Source organism: Esox lucius, chromosome 11, assembly GCF_011004845.1.
Source record: "Esox lucius isolate fEsoLuc1 chromosome 11, fEsoLuc1.pri, whole genome shotgun sequence".
Taxonomy (NCBI): Eukaryota; Metazoa; Chordata; class Actinopteri; order Esociformes; family Esocidae; genus Esox; species Esox lucius.
The window spans coordinates 12343829-12365546 of record NC_047579.1 but is presented as its reverse complement, the minus strand read 5'-3'; the positions used below and the strand labels follow the sequence as shown (position 1 = coordinate 12365546).

General features: G+C 39.5%; 1 protein-coding gene and 1 long non-coding RNA gene across 2 annotated transcripts; both read right to left on the bottom strand.

Annotated features, from left to right (window-relative positions):
- Positions 1-338: 338 nt before the first annotated feature.
- LOC117595277 (NLR family CARD domain-containing protein 3-like) lies at positions 339-21376 on the bottom strand. The gene is made up of 11 exons (XM_034295444.1): positions 21238-21376; positions 21039-21143; positions 20582-20695; positions 17707-17791; positions 17325-17553; positions 15310-17104; positions 13591-13764; positions 6656-6829; positions 4315-4488; positions 1195-1241; positions 339-1002 (listed from the first exon to the last, which is right to left on the bottom strand). Exons 1-11 carry the CDS (start codon positions 21318-21320, stop codon positions 449-451), a joined length of 3534 nt encoding a protein of 1177 aa, XP_034151335.1. The 5' UTR covers positions 21321-21376; the 3' UTR covers positions 339-448.
- Positions 9684-11903, bottom strand: LOC117595319. The gene is made up of 3 exons (XR_004576530.1): positions 11794-11903; positions 11490-11603; positions 9684-10151 (listed from the first exon to the last, which is right to left on the bottom strand). It is a non-coding gene; the product is annotated as an uncharacterized LOC117595319 (long non-coding RNA).
- Positions 21377-21718: the final 342 nt, after the last annotated feature.

Genomic DNA, 21718 nt, shown 5'->3' with positions numbered 1-21718 from the left:
AAGAAAAGAACGGAGGAGGGGGAGACAGGAGAGGAGGATGGGGAGTTGAAGAAAGGAGGAAAGAGGGAGAGGAGATGAGGAAATGGGGAGAGGAAAAGAGGAGCAGTAGGGAAGACAAGAAGAGGGAGAGAAGAGAGAAGTAGAAGAGGAAAGGAAAAGGGGAGTAGAGAAAGAAAAGTAGAGGAAAAGAAGACAAAGCAGGAGAGAGAACAGGAGAAAATATGGGAGTTGAATAGAGGAGAGGAAAGAAGAGAGGAGCAAGGAGGAGGAGAGGAAAGGAGGAGAGAGGAGCAAGGATGAGGAGAGGAAAGAAGAGAGGAGCAAGGATGAGGAGAGGAAAAGAGGAGAGAGTATGTGGAAGAGAAGCAGAAAAGCAGAGAAACAGCAGGAGAGAGGAGGTGACAAACTACAGTGTCCTACTGAACATGACCATGATTAGAGTGAAACATCATGTTGTGTTTGACACAGGGACCATCTGACACAGAGACACTGAGGAGTTAGAATAAACCCAAAATCCTAGATAGAGGGGCTCAGTGAATGTGGTGTTGAATGTGTACAGGTGGGTCAGTGTGTCAGAGGAGACCCTGTAGAAGGACAGAGTGCCGGCTGTCCAGTCCAGATACACTCCTACTCTGTGGGAGACTGAGGAGGTGACAGGTAGGTAAGTTGGCTTATTATTGTGCCTGACAGAGAAACGGTCATCATCACATTCCAGAATCCAGGACTTGTCATTGTATCCAAGACAACAGTCATCACCATATCCTCTCCTGTTGATTCCTTTATATGTCACTCCTATTACAGCCCATTCCCCACTCCACTCTACCTCCCAGTAACAGCGTCCAGACAGACCCTCTCTACACAACACCTGTGGCCGGACCTCAAATCTCTCTGGGTGATCAGGATACGGCTGCTCCTCTCTCCTCCTTGTCACCTTTCTGTTCTCCTCAGAAAGAGAGAGGTTTCTGTTTACTGTGTTTAGGTCCAGTGTGAGATCACAGACATCTGATGGATGAGACCAAGACATAATATTACACATCATCATCATTCATATTATACACACACATGCAGAATGAAACAAATATGCACAAACTTACACACTCAGGCATGTACACACACACACACACACACACACACACACACACACACACACACACACACCAGCTGTATATGTGTTCTGTATAATAAATCACTTACATTTCTTCGGTCCTGATTTCAACCTCCACTCTCCACCATGATGCATACTGTGGAAGAAGCAGAGGAGCAGACTGTCATTCAGTGACACACAACCTGTCTTACACACAAAAACACACACACACACACAACCCCTCCTCCAATAACACACCATACACAACCCCTCCTCCAATAACACACCATACACAACCCCTCCTCCAATAACACACCATACACAACCACTCCTCCAATAACACAACATACACAACCCCTCCTCCAATAACACACCATACACAACCCCTCCTCTAATAACACACCATACACAACCCCTCCTCTAATAACACACCATACACAACCCCTCCTCCAATAACACACCATACACAACCCCTCCTCCAATAACACACCATACACAACCCCTCCTCTAATAACACACCATACACAACCCCTCCTCTAATAACACACCATACACAACCCCTCCTCTAATAACACACCACACACAACCCCTCCTCCAATAACACACCACACACAACCCCTCCTCCAATAACACACCACACACAACCCCTCCTCCAATAACACACCACACACAACCCCTCCTCCAATAACACACCACACACAACCCCTCCTCCAATAACACACCATACACAACCCCTCCTCCAATAACACACCATACACAACCCCTCCTCCAATAACACACCATACACAACCCCTCCTCCAATAACACACCATACACAACCCCTCCTCCAATAACACACCATACACAACCCCTCCTCCAATAACACACCATACACAACCACTCCTCCAATAACACAACATACACAACCCCTCCTCCAATAACACACCATACACAACCCCTCCTCTAATAACACACCATACACAACCCCTCCTCTAATAACACACCATACACAACCCCTCCTCCAATAACACACCATACACAACCACTCCTCCAATAACACACCATACACAACCCCTCCTCTAATAACACACCATACACAACCCCTCCTCTAATAACACACCATACACAACCCCTCCTCTAATAACACACCACACACAACCCCTCCTCCAATAACACACCACACACAACCCCTCCTCCAATAACACACCACACACAACCCCTCCTCCAATAACACACCACACACAACCCCTCCTCCAATAACACACCACACACAACCCCTCCTCCAATAACACACCATACACAACCCCTCCTCCAATAACACACCATACACAACCCCTCCTCCAATAACACACCATACACAACCCCTCCTCCAATAACACACCATACACAACCCCTCCTCTAATAACACACCATACACAACCCCTCCTCTAATAACACACCATACACAACCCCTCCTCCAATAACACACCATACACAACCCCTCCTCTAATAACACACCATACACAACCCCTCCTCCAATAACACACCATACACAACCCCTCCTCCAATAACACACCATACACAACCACTCCTCCAATAACACACCATACACAACCACTCCTCCAATAACACACCATACACAACCCCTAAATCCATTTATTACCCCAAAATGAGTCCCCATAAAAAATAACATGCTTGATTAGATACAATTGACACAAAGATCAAACCACTGGAATCACTGGAATTCATCTTTAACAGTGCAAATCCAGTTACTCTTTCAATTTAAATTATAAGGTTTTAATGTTTATCCCAAAACAGTGAACAAACTATCCATAATGACTGTGTTGATGGAATTGAGGATAGATGAATGTTTGCTCACAAATTCACTGCTCTTTCCATGCATACATAATGGTGATCAGATTTTGTATGATCTCCAAAGTCATATGACACAAGGCTTTTTCCAGTTCCAGGATCCTGACTTTGATGGAAAGGAGAAGCAGGAACATTGGGAAGGAAAAGTGACTGCATGTGTCACACTGAGTGACAGTGATCATGAGACTATTAAAGAAATGTACATAGTTGGTGTCATAAATAAAAGACAACTGGGGTAATATGGACCCTGTGTTCTGTTTAGAAACAGAGGTCAGGAAGGGGAGGGGTACTATGGACCCTGTGTTCTGTTTAGAAACAGAGGTCAGGAAGGGGAGGGGTACTATGGACCCTGTGTTCTGTTTAGAAGCAGAGGTCAGGAAGGGGAGGGGTACTATGGACCCTGTGTTCTGTTTAGAAGCAGAGGTCAGGAAGGGGAGGGGTACTATGGACCCTGTGTTCTGTTTAGAAGCAGAGGTCAGGAAGGGGAGGGGTACTATGGACCCTGTGTTCTGTTTAGAAGCAGAGGTCAGGAAGGGGAGGGGTACTATGGACCCTGTGTTCTGTTTAGGACCAGAGGTCAGGAAGGGGAGGGGTACTATGGACCCTGTGTTCTGTTTAGAAGCAGAGGTCAGGAAGACACAGGTGAACAGGGAGACAGTGGTGGATGTCTTTTTACACAAGGAAGAGGGGTGATGAGGTCCAGCTGAGATTGTATGGGAAGGATTTGGAGAGGGTGGGGGTCTTTAGATTCCTTGGGGTGTATTCTGATGCCAGACTGACTTGGATTGAGCACGTTGAGAGAGTTGAGGAGAAATGGATAAATGTATTGTCTGGACTGAGATGATGAGGAGGTGGCAGGAGCAGTGGAATGGAGACACTACAGACAGACACCTGTTCAGAATACAGGGTGTAGTTGGGGATGGAAGGAGGACAGCTAAGAGCAGAGTGGAGGAATCTGTGTTAACTAGACTGTGGGTGGGACACAGTCATTTAAACAATACATTACATCTAATAGGGAAACATCCAACAGGTCAGTGTGACCATTGTCAGGAAGTTGAGACAGTGGATCATGTGTTGAGGCAGTGTGGGTGAAATGAGGGGGAGAGGCTGAGATTAAGACTGGGTTTGACAGCAGAAGGGATGAGTTGAGTTTAAATCATATTTTGGGTGGGGTGTGTTCAGTCACAGAGTTAGAATATTTATTTATATTTTAGGGGAAAACTGAATTTCATGGATACAGTAAATAATGTTTTCCTAAAAATGTACAATTATTGTTCCTGTTACACAAAATGATTACAGGTAGACAGGTCTGTATTTGACACATATTACATAATGCAAAAACATGACAACTTAATACCACATTACTGATTACTGATTCAGAAAACATCTACAGGACTTACTTGAGTTTCTCCAGTCTCCAGTGTGGATCTTCCAGTCCAGCAGAGAGCAGTCTGACTCCCAAGTCTCCTGGGTGATTGTAGCTCAGATCCAGTTCTTTCAGGTGTGAGGGGTTTGACTTCAGAGCTGAGACCAGAGAAGCACAGCCTTCCTTTGTGACCAGACAGCCTGACAGCCTGCACAGAGATGATTGTTATCATGATTTCATAAACGACTCACATTAACAAAAGTCTATAAACTTAGAAGTACTGATGGGCAACCAAGGCTTTGTAAGCCCTTAGAACATTGTTAAAAAATATGAAATAGTTACTAAAGATGAATTTATTATTATACAGTTCACAATAGTGACATCTCCTGATCAGCAATAAATAATTTGAGGTTACGAGTTCAGTTGAAAAAATTGTTGAAATAGTTGAGACACTATTTACTGATAGTGTCTCATGTCACTGCCTGTAATTCATGTCCCCAACACTACCTATTTGACCAACCTGTTGTAGAATGTACATAAACTGGTGAATTAGGTGTCAAGTAGAGGTCAGTGAGTGAAAGCAACTTGGCATCCAAGACAGAACTGGGAGCATTTTTCAACAAGGTTTAAAAAAGGCATGTAATCAAAGATTCAAATGTCATTGATGACAAGGTTTTGAAGTAGTAAGAGCCTGCACAGAGATTATCATTAGATCACAAACTACTCACATTTACAAAGTCTCTGCACTTTCAAGTATGATTTCACAAGATGCTTGTGCAATTAAACTCTTCCTAGTGTAGGGCAATTATTTTCTCCAAATTCTGTGATAACCGTTTTATCTTGTTGTAATTCAGTTTTTAATGTCACACCTCCACATAAACACCCAAGACAGTTTGTTTACCTGCTACTGCCCACAATTCTTAATAACCCCTCCTCAACTATATGGATAAGGTGAAATTCTCAATCCCACATCAAACATGAACAGACAAATACAGAACATTCTGCTGTAACACAGTTCAGGCATCATTGGTCCAAGAAGCTACATTTTTTACTTTGCAGAAGAGCAATGTAGACAAAGGTCTGTCACAAAATGTGCATAAATGTATTTATAATGTAATGTTACTCACTTTGTAAACATAATAAATAACAATAACAGACATGTGCTGACTTCGCACACAGTATAAACCATTATCAATGGAATAACCTTGTACACAGTAGGTCTGTGGATAGGAGATGTACTACCAGTGGTCCTAGACCCCAGGTTGGGAACCACTGCTGTACATAAAGAGATTCAATGATTAAAATGAATGAGGTTGGTTATATCAGCATCTGAACACCTCAAATAAATAATCTATGAATTCCTGTCTAACATTATGCACAGTGAGTGACAACAAGTTCCACATGTAGATTCACATGACACACTGCCACAACCACTGAACTAGAATTAAGGAACAACACACACGCACACACACACACCTTGCAAAGCCAAATGCTCTTCCAGATTCACTGCACCTTTAAAGTAGGCAAAATGTGATGATAATTGTTATTAATATTACAGGACTATATTATAATTATATTTATATGGGGAATATTTGTACTTGACCTACTTTTCCGTGATTCCAATCTCAAACTCTGCAACGTGGGAATTATAGTCCCTACTTGTGTGACTAACAAATACTGATCAAGGTCAGTCAATAGCAAATATCATTGTGCTTTTGGCTAAAATGTTTGAGTTTTTCTACCAGTTTTTCACATTTTTGTTTCTCCCCTCCCAATTTCATGATAAAAAAATATTACAATCAGCAACTCTTCCACAAGGAGTCGCTAGAGTGCAACATGACAAGGCAGCCCTGTGTGACTTCCACCCATCCACCCTGGCAGAACTGAGACAAATTAATCTGTACTATGATGGATCCCTGGGCAGCATCAGTATGATGTAACCAGACAATTCATGAAGAAATGTAACAGATGGGAAGTTCAAGTCCCTATGAGACAACATGGTAGAATGAAGAGATGTCTTCAATAAGAAAGAGTGTAACAATAATACAGTGGGAATGAATGGTGGATCAGTGGACATCAGAGGGCTGGAATTGAGTTTAGTTCTAATGGACTTGGACTAACAGAAATTATTATTTATTTTGTAAAAATATATTTGTGTTTGTAATGGTGTTCCTGGTAAGTTGTGGTCTGTTTCCTTCCAGGCCTGCTGGGATGTCTGACAGGGTTTGATCTTTACCAGGGATGGAGGCTTGGACCTGCTGGCAGCTCAGAGCAGGTGGAGGTGGAAACACAGAAGATGTTTGTATTCCCCTTTTGTTGTGTTGCCCCTCTGTTGTGTTGTTGTCATGTTTATTGTTGTGTAGTCAGTTACCCACCTCAGAGTCTCCAGTCTACATTGTGGGTCCTTCAGCAGAACAGAGAGCTTCTCCACTCCCGTATCCTTCAGGTCATTGTAACTCAGATCCAATTCTTTCAGGTGTGAGGGGTTTGAATTCAGAGCTGAGACCAGAGAAGCACAGCCTTCCTCAGTGATTCCACAACCTGACAGTCTGGAGAGAGATTATCATCATGTCACAAACAGAACAATAGTTCAGAATAACATTAGAATATCCTCTATATATTACATCATTATCATGCCAACTTTACTTAAGGACATACTTTTAAAACTGACATTGCCAATACATGACACTAGAATGTATAGAAATTCTGTATAGAAAATCATCAATGTTCTCAGTCAATAAATATACAGTACTGTAGTTCAGGGAAGAGTAAGTGTGTGTGTGCAGGGGCGTAGCACCAAATTCTGGGCCCTGTATACTCTCAATGTCAGTGGGCCCCCTACACATGCCATTGTACGATGCGGGTTAGCAAAATGAAAATTCAATTTTGAATGAATTTTTTTTATTATTATTTGAATATAAACAAGTATAAATAGTGTTTAAATCTATAATCAAATCAGATTATAGTAATGACTGGTTCTTTCATTAACCACCTGAATTGATGCATTTGGCCTACTTGTGCTCAAATACCTTTAAACCTTAGGCTACATCGATTTGTGTACTAACATTTTGATCCATGACACTGATGCAAGTTTTAAATTAAAAACTTTTATTTTTGAACAGGAAAACACGAGACAACAGTACCCTCAGAAACCAATCAAATAAGCTAAGCCTGCCATAATGAAAAAAAAAGTCAACTATAAAAAAATAAAAGTCAAATGAGATGTAATCTACATCCCAGTAAATCCCCACTGACGAGTCTTTTTGTTTGCGAAATCTGTGATGAGATCTGTAAAGTCCAACTGTTTGGCCAATTGGCTTTCAATTGACAGAATGGCGAGGCTGTTTAGTCTATCCTGGCCCATTGTTGATCTCAGGTAGTTTTTTACAAGTTTTAACTTGCTGAAAGCCCATTCACCTCCTGCAACTGTGACAGGAAGTGTGCAGAAAATCCTTAAAACAATGCAAAGCTCTCCAAAAATGCTCTGCAGCTGCATCTTCCAGATGGCTTTGAGGAGCTCAAGAGAGGACAGAGTTTTTGAAAATGTAGCATCATAAATGGTGCGGAAGTGTAGCACTTCATTTTCAAATTTTTCTGAGAGATCCGTGTCATACATTTTTGCCAGTGTCTGGCATGCTTCTTTTATCTGCTCTGCAGTCATATCTGTCAGCTTCAGAGTAGGTGCAAATGTTTCACATATCTTTGCTGTGGTCTGAAATCTGGCACTCAATGCACTGATGATGCTATCCATTGCAACAAAAAATATTTTGTTCCTGAATGCATTTTCTGCACTGTCTTCAGTAGTTGCATCTTCTTGTGTCATCTCATCAGGCATGCGTTTCCTTTTGCGCTTCCGTCTCTCTTCAGTCCAAAAATGTTCAGGGACATCCATTATTTGCGCTACTAGGGAGGCCTCTGCAAGCAGTGAGTCCCATCTATCACGAAGAGCCTGCATTTCCTCTTGTAGTGCCTTGATGTTTGCAGCCTGAACATTCAGAGAAATATCTCCTGCCTGAAGAATTACATTTCGGTTTTCAATGCACTGCAAAATCTTTACCCACACAGTGAGCAGGACGATAGCGTCAAAGGTCTTGAAATAACTTATCAAACCATTTGCCTCAGACTTGGCTTCACTTGCTAAACTGCAGGTGGCTAAGACACATTCCAGTGCCTCAAGGATGGAGGGCAAGTGCACTGCCACAACTCGTACTGCAGCAATGCGGGCACTCCATCGAGTGTCAGAGAGACGATGAAGAGAGAACCCTGTCTTTTCTTTCAGGATTGCCCATCGCTCTGGGCTAGCACTGAAAAGATTATAGAGACGGTTTACAGAGCCAAAAAATGTTGCAACCTCTGGACATGACTCAGCTGCATGGACACCAACCAGGTTGAGGGTGTGGGAAGCACAGGGAGAGAATGTAGCAAGCGGATTGACTTTTAAAATCTGAGCTTGTACTCCTTTCACCTTTCCAGACATGTTGGCTCCATTATCATAGCCTTGTCCTCTACAGTCTTGTAAAGGTATGCCATTGGACTGCAACACTTCTAGAATCATTTCAGAAATTTTCTGGCCTGTCTTTTTGTGAAAATCTTTGAATTCAATAAACCTCTCAACTATCTTCCAAACACCGTTGTCTTCTTTGTCTTGATGTACATATCGTATCAATAGCACATTCTGTTCTGTATGAGATATGTCTGGTGTTGAGTCACATATGACAGAGTAATATATTGCATCTTCTCTTTCTTTCACGATAGTGTTGAGCACTCTCTTGCCACAGATCTCAATGAACTCATTCTGGGTGTCTGGACTTAGGTAGTGAGTTAAACGTGACCCTTTCTTTTTTTGCCTTACTTTTTGTAAGTGCTCTTGTAAGAGGGGATCATAATGGGCCAACAACTCAAGAGTTCCAAGAAAATTGCCATTATGTACATCATCCAAATCTGAGGTTTTGCCTCTGAATGCAAGATTTCTTGAAGCTAAATAAAGAGTTACATCTAAAAGCCTCTCTAAGATCTTGGTATGCTTCTCTGCTTCTGTCTGGAACTGTTTTTGAAGGTGCCCATCAACTCCTGTAGCTACCAATAATGAGTGCTGAAGGCTTTTCCATTTTACATAGCACTGCTTATGGGGAGTGTGTGTCTCATGTTCAGGGAACTTTCTATAAATTTTTTGCCATTTGATGTCTGCCAACTTAAGTCCATCCTTGCTGTTCAGTGCACTTTTAGATGGCCTAGTCTGCTCATGTGAGAACAGAAGGCATGGGATACAGAATAGAGCATTTGCACTTTCACTGTTAATCAGCCAGTCCCTCCTAATCTTCTCCAGCCCATTGGCCGACTTAACATATTGAAGATAGCTAGTGAATTGTCTTTGGGTGCCATTCTGGTCAGGTCTCCACTTTGACTAGCCAGTCTGCAAACTAGAGTATCTCTCTGCTGAGCAGTTAGCTTCTCTGGCCACAGTCCTGGGTCCTCTGACAACTCCTCTTCATTTCCCTCACTTTGCCCTTCCTTTTCTCTCTCCCCAGCCTCTTCATTTCCCTCACTTTGCCCTTCCTTTTCTCTCTCCCCAGCCTCCTCACTACTCTCAAATACATCTACAAGCATGAAATATACATTATTTATGTTAGCCTCAACCTTATTGTAGTCTCACATGTAATAATTCATCCTACTTGATAATAGTACTATAATAGTAGTAGTATGTCGTAGTATGATAGTAGTATGATAATAGTAGACTGCTGCTCATTTCAGTTGAAACTGCTACAGCACATGATTGTTGGTAATAACTTAAAGTTGCCTCTATGAGCTCACCTTCTCTCACATCATCAGACTCGCACCCTGCCATGTCTTCTGCATCAAGTGCAGAACTTTCTACATCAACCAGCACAAAAAATAGGTATTAGCCTCTTAACGTACAAAAAAAAACAACCTACTTGTTAAAGCAAGCTCACTTTGTATTCCAAGAGCCATTTCAGTGCAAGATAAAGCGCTAAAAATTATTAAACATGTGATCAAGCATTGCGTATTATGTTGACAGTTTGGACTAAGCTTTAGGCTGTCAACCAAGTACCCACAATAGGGCGCTTAACAGAGCTTGAAATCTACCATTACGAACAAGTACAAAGATAACATAACTATTATTGGTAGGGTTGCAAAGGGTAGGAACATTTCCGGTAAACTTCCAGTAAATTTCCAGAAACGTTCCATGGGAAGTGAAGCTGGGGAATTTTGGAAATATTCAAATTTGCAAACTTTCCACAAAAATGATGGGAATTAAAGGAAATTAGTAGAAATTAACTGGAATTTGGTGATAATTTCAACAAACTATCATATCCAAACATAAATATCAAAAATTAGTTTTTTAAAACTAATGTAAACAACATGATCTTTTATCAGATTTATTTTAGAGGAGAACTTTAAAACTTTAACTCTTGTACTGAACCATTAATTCTTCCACGGAATAACAAAAACATGAATGTTGAGTAAAATATTACTCATCATTACACTTTATGTAGTTTGGAAGCTGAAGTGTGTCCTCAGTACTCCAGGGTTGAAGAAATCAAGCGTGGCCTCAGTAGCCCTGCAGTGTGCATGTGATTTAATAGCAGATATATTTAAGTGTGCTGCATTAAATCTGCTTGTTTTAGCCAAGATTATGCTACAATATATTTTCCTCAACTATATTTAAGTTCCCTGTTAAAGGAATAACCTTTCAGTTTTGTAAATTCCCATTAATTCCCTTATATTCCTGTTAACTCCCATGGAAATTTTCCAAATTTGAAAATTCCCAGAATTTTGCAACCCTATTCATTGGCTTTGATAACATCATGAATTTATTGAACATTGACTATAGCTTTTAAGCACAGCACTGTGCTGAAATGCTAGGGCTTTTCACCAAACAAAAATGATAATTTGCTTTATTGCTCAAATCAATATTACCTGTGTGCACTTGAGAACACAGTGATATTGGTAGGCACATCTACATGTGCAGAAATATAGGCAGATAATTTATTAAAGAGTTTGAGAATATATCACACATTATAAGCAATAGTAGGGCTAGTAACTTTACACTCTGCTGCCACTCTTTCCACCACTCCAATAGCACTAGGCAATAGCACACACATTGAATCAAAAGGCTTACTTATTTAAGGTAAACAACTCACAATTAGGAAGCAAGGGGGGAGCTCGCCCTTTGAGCAATGATCTCACCTTGTCTTTCCTCATTTCTGCTCTCAGTCTCAGCCTCATCTCCAGAACAGCAGCCAGGACTGGCCAGTGCTGCTAGTACTGCTGGTGTGTCAGAACCACTGGTTGTTTCTGAAACTGGTTAATGTTGGCAACCTGACGTTAGCTAACCTGGCCTGGCCCATAATTTACTTACAGCAACAAGCAGCCTGGTTGACAAACTAAGCTAAAGATTTAACATTAGCATACATACATTAGCAGCAGCTGTCTGGAGTTGACTACGTTAACTTTAATTGGATGTAGTGCATAACAAGCAAACTCAGTTCACCTTTTGGAAAGAAAGCAGTCATCAGCTGCTTCCCCTCATTCTGCCTCCTTTCTTTTTCATTCCTTTCTTTCTTTTTTTGAAAGCCCGATTTGGGCTTTTTGCGCAACATGATCAGGCGCTCCCAGGCTCTAGACTCACTACGTTACTTGTTTGCCGCCGGGTGCGGTCTATGGGCGGACTAAACCATTTTTTGGGGGGGGGGGGGGGGGGGGGGGGGTCCAGAGTGTCTGGCACTGAGTTCATTCTCTCAGTTGGTGTTAATAATATATTTTGAAATGAATAATGACATCAATTGGAGGGCCCAATTAATTTTTGTACAAAAAAAATAAATTTTTTTTATGGGATTTCAAAGGGCCCTCTCCCTAGACGGGGCCCTGGGTAGTCAGGTCCACTTTTCCCCCCACTACCACGCCCCTGTGTGTGTGTGTGTGTGTGTGTGTGTGTGTTTGGGTGAGAAGGGGAGGGGAGTAGCAGGAATGATAAAAAACAGACAAAGGGGGTGGATCTGTGGACATCAGAGGGTTGAAATCAAGATTAATTTGAATGATTGATAAACCTGGAATGTAGGACTGCAAAGATAATTAAACTAAGTCAACTTACTTTTTAGTAAAATCTGTTCTGTTACAGCCTTTGATTAGTCAATTATATTTCCTATTAGAATATATACAATATATTTGGAAACTCTGAACACAACAATCTCACACATTACCTGAAATATTTCTGATCCTACAGGCAGCAGTGAAATATACTGTGACCCAATACGCAGGTGAAACAATCTAACATCCCAGAATATTTCAAATAGAGAAATAATGAAACCATATGTTGTAATATGGGCTCAGAGTTGTCTTTCTCCATGGACACATCCACTATGATTTAAAACTTAAAACCAGATCATACAGACTAGGCTGGAACATCGTATCAGTCTCTTCAAATACATACGGTTATTGACCAATCAGGACTCAAATATTACTGTATGTGTAACACACTAATGTGTACATATGATTTAACACAGTCGTTACACAATCAATTGAATTCATGTAACAGTGATTCACTATGATAAAGTTATGTCTCACACTGCAAAGGATAAGAAAACCACACTACTACGCTCAGATGCAATAATTTAATATCATACCAACGTTTATACAGACAAGCTGTCTTCTTCAGGGTAGCAACAGGGTATATCTCTCACACTCACAGCTGTATGGAAAGGCAGACCTCATCTGACTTCCTCAGACTCTGGGACCGATGGTCCGAAAAAGAATAACTAGCTGATGGATTCAGACCATGTTCTCCCCAAAAAACATATTGTCTAAATAACCCAGATGTAGAAGATCACTTTAGATGATGGTTGTGTTTGGACACTGTATGTTCAAAGGTATGAATATATAGACAAACTAGCTGCTGGAGACCACAGAGTTGTGTAGTTTCTCTGATTAGGTTCCTTACATATATATCATGTTATTTTCATGAACTGAATGTTTAATGCCATGGAAGAAGTGGCCAGATGATCACAAAGACTATTGAATCATTGCTAACAAAATGTAAAATGGTCATTATTTTCAGGCTGGTTTAATTACAGAAGACCAGTGAACATTTATATTGTACCAGTGAACTGTGACCTTCACCAGGTAGTTCGGGACATTGTCCTGCTGGGAGCTCAGGGCTGGTGGAGGTTCAATCATTGACAACAACAGCTGTTTTTAGTCCCTTGTTGTAGTGTAACACCTCTGTTGTATTATTATAATGTTAATGACCACTATGTCATATTAAATATAAAAATAAACTACTATTACTCACCTCAGAGTCTCCAGTCTACATTGTGGGTCTTCAATCAAAGCAGAGAGTTTCTTCACTCCTGAATCCTCTGGCTGATTGTTACTCAGATCCAGTTCTTTCAGGTGTGAAGGGTTTGACTTCAGAGTTGTGACCAGAGAAGCACAGCCTTCTTCAGTGATTCCACAACCTGACAGTCTGGAGAGAGAATCATCATGATGGCAAACAGAACAATAATTCAGAATAACATTACAAAATCCTTTATACATTACATCTTGTCATGTCAGCATTAATTAAGGGCATACATTTAAAACTGACATTGCCGAGACATGACACTAGAATGTATAGAAATCCTGTATAGAAAATCATAAATTTTCTCAGTCAATAAATATACAATACTGTAGTTCAAGGAAGAGTAATTGTATGTGTGTGTGTGTGTGTGTGTGTGTGTGTGTGGGAATGTGTAAGTGTGTGTGTGTGTGTGAGGGGAGGAGTAGCAGGAATGATAATAAACAGACAAAGAGGGGTGGATCTGTGGACATCAGAGGGTTGAAATTAAGATTAGGTTGAATGGTTGATAAATCTGGAAAATAGGACTGTAACGATAATTAGACTAAGTCAACTTACTTATCTAGTAAAATCTGTTCTGTTACGGCCTTTGATTAGTCAATTATATTTCCTATTAGAATATATACAGTATATTTGGAAACTCTGAACACAACAATCTCACACATTACCTGAAATATTTCTGATCAAACAGGCTGCAGTAAAATATGACCCAATACGGAGGTGAAACAATCTAATATATATACAATCTAATATATATATATTCATGCAGGTTTAATCATAGAAGAGCAGTGAACATTTATTTTGTTCCAGTGAACAGTGGACTTCACCAGGTGGTTGGGGACTTTGTCCTGCTGGGAGCTCAGGGCTGGTGGAGGTTCACCCATTGACAACAGCAGATGTTTTTAGTCCCTTGTTGTAGTGTAACACCTCTATTGTATTATTATAATGTTAATGATCACTATGTCATATTAAATATAAAAATAAACTACTATTACTCACCTCAGAGTCTCCAGTCTACATTGTGGATCCTCCATCAAAGCAGAGAGTACAATCACTCCTGAATCCTCTGGCTGATTGTAGCTCAGATCCAGTTCTTTCAGGTGTGAGGGGTTTGACTTCAGAGCTGAGACCAGAGAAGCACAACCTTTCTTTGTGATTCTACAACCTGACAGTCTGGAGAGAGATTATCATCATGTCAAACAGAACAATAGTTCAGAAAAACATTACAAAATCTTCTATATATTACATCATTGTCATGTCAACTCTACTTAAGGGCGTACTGTTAAAACTGACATTGCCTGTATATATGACACACAAATGTAACCTCCTATCAGTGGTGTTGTTAGACCTGGGCGTCTGGGTCTATAGCCCCAGATCTTTTATGAATAGCCCCGTATCTCAAATTGACCAAAGGAAATAATAATAAAAAATAGGCCCATATCTATTCATGTATAATTCTGATGCATTATGACAATGTAGATGTGTAGACTGCTAGTGTGTACATTCACAACCCTGTACTTCCTGTCCGGGGGGGCGGAGCCCCGAATGTATTGTGATACGCCTCTGCCACAAAGTCATCAGTGCTGTCATGTCAGTAAATATACTGTAGATGTAAAAATAGGGTTTGTGTTTGTGGGGGGGGGGGGGGGGGGTAATTTGCATGACTGTACTTACAGAGCAGTTCTGCAGGTTTTGACCACTGGCAACAACCCCAGAAGACCTTTCTCAGATGTGGAGTATTTCTTCAGGTCAAACACATCAATCTCCCCTTCTGAAGTCAGTAACACAAAGACCAGAGCTGACCACTGTGCAGGTGACAGTTCTTCTCTGGAGAGACTTCCTGAACTCAGGTATCTTTGGATCTCCTCCACTAGAGAATGGTCATTCAGTTCATTCAGACAGTGGAACAGGTTGATGCACCTCTCTGAAGAGGGATTCTCCCTGATCTTCTCCTTGATGTACTTGATGGTTTCTTCATGGCTCTGTGAGCTGCTTTTGGTCTTTGTCAGTAGACCTCGTAAATGATTCTGATTCGACTCCAGTGAGAGACCCAGAAGGAAGCGGAGGAAAAGGTCCAGGTGTCCAGTCTTACTCTGGAAGGCTCGATCCACAGCAGTCTTGTAGAATGTGACTTCAGGCTCGTACCTCAACTGCACTGAAACGTTTTCAACAGTTGATTGTTGTTCATCCATTAGATTATTATTGTTGTTAATGAATGAGAGAAACACATAGACAGCAGCTAGAAACTCCTGAATACTCAGATGGACAAAGCAAAACACCTTGTCCTGGTTCAGCCCACATTCCTCTTTAAAGATCTGTGTACTGACTCCTGAGTACACTGATGCTTCATTGATATCAATGTCACACTCTTCCAGGTCTTCTTCATAGAAAATCAGATTGCCTTTCTGTAGCTGTTGAAAAGCCAGTTTTCCCAGTGTCAGAATGCTCTCTTTATTCCAATGTGGATCTGTCTCTTTTTTCCCATCATACTTTACATTCCTGTGTGTGGACTGAAACACAAGGAAGTGTGAGTACATGTCTGTTAGGGTCTTGGGCAGCTCTCCTTTATCATCTGTAGTCAACATGTACTCAAGGATTGTAGCAATGATCCAACAGAAGACTGGTATGTGACACATGATGTGGAGGCTCCTTGATGTCTTTATGTGTGAGAGGATTCTGCTGGCCAGGTCCTCATCACTGAATCTCTTCCTGAAGAACTCCTCTTTCTGTGGGTCATTGAACCCTCTCACCTCTGTCACCAGGTCAACACACCCTGAAGGGATCTGATTGGCTGCTGCAGGTCTGGTAGTTATCCAGAGGAGAGCAGAGGGAAGCAGATTTCCCTTGATGAGGTTTGTCAGCAGCACATCCACTGAGCTTGACTCTGTCACATCACAACAGCTCTTATTGTTCTGGAAGTCAAGGGGCAGTCGGCACTCATCCAGACCATCAAAGATGAACAGAACTTTGTATGTGTTGTAGTTAGTGATTCTTGCTTTATTGGTTTCAACTGAGAAATGATTGATGAGTTGAATCAAACTGAGTTCATCCCCTTTCATTAAATTCAACTCCCTAAAAGGGAGGGGAAATACAAATTGGACTTCCTGATTGGCTTTTCCTTCAGCCCAGTCCAGAATGAACTTCTGCACAGAGACTGTTTTTCCAATTCCAGCGACTCCCTTTGTCAGCACAGTTCTGATAGGTTTGTCCTGTCCAGGTGTGGGTTTGAAGATGTCATTACATTTGATTGCTGTCTCTGGTCTTGCTTGTTTCCTAGTTGTTGTCTCAATCTGTCTCACCTCATGTTCATTATTGACTCCTCCACTTCCACCCTCTGTGATGTAGAGCTCTGTGTAGATCTTATTGAGAAGTGTTGGGTTCCCTTGTTTAGCGATACCCTCAAATAAGCACTGACACTTCTTCTTCAGGTTAGATTTGAGATCATGTTGGCAAATCACAGCAAGCTCATCTGAAATAAATAACCCAGATGATATCAATGACGTCTCTATAAATGCTTACAGTATTTTATCAAATAACAGAGAATGTGAACTTTCCTTTAAATGACAGTATCTGTCTCTTCACTTTCTTCTATGTTAAATTCTTCAACACAGAAGAGGTTGTTATATGTTGTCTCAAGGTCACTATATTATCATTTGGAACATTCAACAGTAAAGTCAGACAACTCTTACTTTTCTCCAGTGAGTCAGCAAGATCCTTCTGGTTCATGTTCCTCAGGACATGCAGTGTAATCTTCAGAGCCCCCTCTTTGGCACTGCTCTCCTGCTTCTCATCTTCAGGGTCCACACCTTCCTCATCCTCCCTCTGACTCTTAAATCCTTCTGGGAGATCTGAACTCAGTATTGTCTTGAAACTCTTTAACTCTTTCTTCACAAATATCATGATATTCTGTTCAAGTAACTGAAAGTGAAAACATTTAATTGAAAAAGCTGAAATTAAGACTGAATTTAAGTTAATTAAATATCAGAACAATATTAACAAATGCATGAAAGACTGACAGGTTAACTTTACTTAAGGTAAAAAGAAACAAATGTACATAACAGGACCACATACACTGAATATAGAGGACAGGTCTGTTTGATGACTCTGGACAGATTGACCACTGAGAATCTCAGACTCTGATCTCTCCTGTTGGTCTCTGTGGACAAAACATGACATTACATCTACACTTCCAGAGTTTGTACAGACTCACACAGTTTTGTGCTTCCAATTTCAGGACTAACAACTTTTTTTCAAATACAAAATAAATAAATGCTACTATTCATAATCCAACATTGACTATTGTAGCTTTGTAATAGAAACGTGGGCGCTTAAATCCATTTAACTCACAATTAAAAAACAAATGTCAAAAAATTTAACTGGTTCTCTGGTTGTATTTTTCAATATCATTTGTAAGTCTCTTTCATGTGACAAGGCCACAATACAATTCTAAATCTGAAGTTACTAAAACCCATTTGTAAAAACAGCATTGGAAGTCATCTAATGGCAATGGAATTTTTTTAAATGTTTTCTAACAAAAACAGATTACATGTACATTGGTACCTCTTGTGTGTGTGATACGATAGCCGACGTTAGCTTCAATGCTGACATATTTATAATGTAATAAAACTATAAAAAATCACAAAATAACAGTGAAATTGTACATACAGTCTCCTTAGCTTGGTGTTTCATATCGTATGTTTTATGAATTCCTCACCTTCTATATAACATTTTAAATAATGTTTATCTGGTTCCTCAGCCTTTGTTTAGTTGTCTTGCTCTCTGTCAACTAACTGACTACTAGACAGGCTGGTGAGAACAACAGTAGAGTGAGATCGGGTTAATCAACTACTAGAGTAAGTGGCTCCCTCTGCTGGCCGAGACAAGACCAACACCTCTTGTAAATGACTATACAGCACTTCATGTTCTCCCACATTACTTGTTGACAACACAGGGAACCCAAAATGGGCATGGGACCTTTTAAATGAAGATTACAAATGCCCATAATGTTGAATATGTATCAATAACACAAACCAAACAATTTTCACTTTAGTGTGTATATTACAATAATGCATTATACTCCCATTGTACCAGCTTCAATTCATACATTTTAATAAATACAGTGACATACTTTTTGTTATTAATCTTAATTATTAATTACCATGGTATAATGTATAATGCAGGTTAACCATTTCTATATCTATATCTATACAATGGTATAAATGATGTAATAGCATGTTGTTATTAATGGTAGGACGAGCATATTTTAAGTCCAATATAATGAAACATTAATATAATTCAGACTCATCCATGTTATCAGTGGAAGTACCTTAGTAGGACTAAACATCTTCCATATTTTAAAGGTACTTTCATAGTAATTGTACATTGTAAAGATTTTGGTTTGCCTGTAATGACTTTTTCGTTAAATGTTGAACCCAAGAAGATTAGAAACAAAATAAACAAATAAGAGACAATGTTGAAAATCCCTGACATTGACCCATGAGTTTGTATTACCTTTGATCAGTAGAAAAGTCTCTCTGTCTGAATTGTACAGGTTGATTCATAGACTTCATGGACACACAGCTGGGTACAGGAGATGCTGGTCCCTTTATATGGTCCCTGAAAATGATACAGTTAAATACAAAACAGCAGAGTGTTTTTGTTCATAGTGGACTTTTAGTAGTGATTGTTGTATTTGGACACAGTGAGTCTGTGTCTCTTTCTGGACCCTTTAATTATAATGAAAGAGGACCCAGAGTGTTTTGTATATGGTGGACTTAGGAGTGATTGGTGTGTTTGAACCAACTAAGAATCTTTTACCCTTAACTGTCTTGTTTAAATGTTAAAATAAGGTCATATTGATTTAGTAATTGAGGATGTAATTATTATTGAAACACATTTACACAAATAATTATTACACATATAAAAAGTGTACGTTAACAATATAAATATTATACTAAAAACCCAGCACTGATGTGTAATACACATTATGAAAGTTTAGTTTAACAATTTAATTATTACAATAAAACAACCATGGCATCAATATTAAATACAAACCTGGATTTAAAACATTAGTAAACAGATACAACAGTATCTAGAACATATCAAAACCCAGCTTCTCTTTCTTTCTCACCCTGAATCTCCTGTTTTGAATGTAAAAGGTTCATTCATAGACTGGTCACTCTTCATGGACACACAACTGGGTACAGGGGAGGCTGGTCTCTTCTGCCGTTTTATCCTTCAACACAACAGAGGAAAATATTCAGTCACTTTTCTACTCTGACCTCAGATGTGGAAACCCATTCTCAAACCAAATTATTATTATTTCACCTCTTAGCTGCGGTGTCATGTTCACCAAAAATTCATTATACTCAAATTTGACCAGCTTTTTGGTAACATACTTTTGTTATGAATCTTAATTATTTATTACCATGGTACAATGTATAATGCAGGTTAACCATTTCCATGACCTATATCTATACAATGGTATATAAATTATGTAATATCATGGTGTTATTAATGGAAGGACCATCATATTTTAAGTCCAACAGCATGATACATTTACATAATTCAGACTCATCCATGTTATAAGTGGAAGTACCTTAGTAGGACCAAATGTTTTCCATATTTATAAGGGTAGACTTTCATAGTATAAGTTTTATAAAACAGGAAACGGTTTATGAATAATAAAAACAACACTGAGTGATGGAAAAACTAAAAAAATGTAGAGTTTCTATGTTTATATTATAAATTCTTTAATGTTATCTTCATAAATAATTTTGTTAAATGTATGTACATTGTAGAGTTTTGGTTTGCCTGTAATGTCTTTTTAGTTAAATGTTGAACCCAGGAAGATTAGCTGTTTGTGGCAATCAGATAATGGAAACAAAATAAACAAATAAGAGACAATGTTGAAAATCACTGACCATGACCCATGAGTTTGTATTACCTTTGATCAGTAGAGAAGTCTCCCTGTCTGAACCATATAGGGTGATGCATAGACTGGTCACTCTTCATGGACACACAGCTGGGTACAGGAGATGCTGGTCCCTTAATATGGTCCCTGGAAATGATACTGTTAAATACAAAACAGCTGTGTGTTTTCATTCCTAATGGACCTTCTTAGTGATTGTTGTATTTGATTATTAATTATTATTGATGTAATTATTATTAAAAAACATGTACACAAATAATTATTACACACATGAAAAGTGTAAGTTAACAATATAAATATTATTTCAAAACCCCAGCACTGATATGTAATACACATTTTGAAAGTTCAGTAAGACAATTTAATTATCAGACTAAAACACCCATAGCATCAATATTAAATACACACCTGGATTAGTAAACAGATACATCAGTATCTAGAACATATCAAAACCCAGCTTCTCTTTCTTTCTCACCCTGAATCTCCTGTTTTGAAGTTCAAATGTTCATCAGTAGACCGGTCACTCTTAATGGACACACAACTGGGCACAGGGGAGGCTGGTCTCTTCTGCCGTTTTACCCTTCAACACAACAGAGGGAAATATTCCTAGTCACTTTTCTACTCTGACCTCAGATGTGGAAACCCATTCTCAAACCAAATTATTATTATTTCACCTCTTAGCTGTGGAATCATGTTCACCAAAAATTCTGATTTTAGAGGCAGAGACCTCAACCTCCCTCTCCCCAGTAAGACTCATTTTAGAGGCAGTCCCCTCTTCTCTCTCTATCTGATTAGACCTGTAAGCACATAATGGAGAGAAACACACTTCCTGGATCAAGACTCAAAGATTAGAAGACACAATGTCTGGATCAGATACAAACTGAAGAATAACAAGCATTACTATAATCAAAAAAATACCACTAAATAACAAACACAGAATTAAATTATGCTTTAACTTTTACATAGATTTTCCTGAAAACAAATCAACCCCTTTGAGAACGATGTTACAGCACTTTAACACTGATAATGACTTACTCCAAATGATCACTCTCTCTGCTTTGTTCTTTGATGAATCATTAAGAAATAATTTGTCTTACCTTTTTCAGTTCAAATATTGAAAAATATATATTAGACTGCTACGTCAAATCAAAATGG

What these genes read in the sequence shown, in the direction of transcription:
- LOC117595277 (XM_034295444.1), bottom strand. Translation starts at nt 21,320, where the DNA reads ATGAGTCTTACTGGGGAGAGGGAGGTTGAGGTCTCTGCCTCTAAAATC. An exon ending in CATGATTCCACAGCTAAGAG is followed by an intron (nt 21,144 to 21,237) that starts GTGAAATAATAA and finishes GTTGTGTTGAAG; the next exon opens with GGTAAAACGGCAGAAGAGAC. An exon ending in TGTAGACTGGAGACTCTGAG is followed by an intron (nt 6,830 to 13,590) that starts GTGAGTAATAGT and finishes ATCTCTCTCCAG; the next exon opens with ACTGTCAGGTTGTGGAATCA.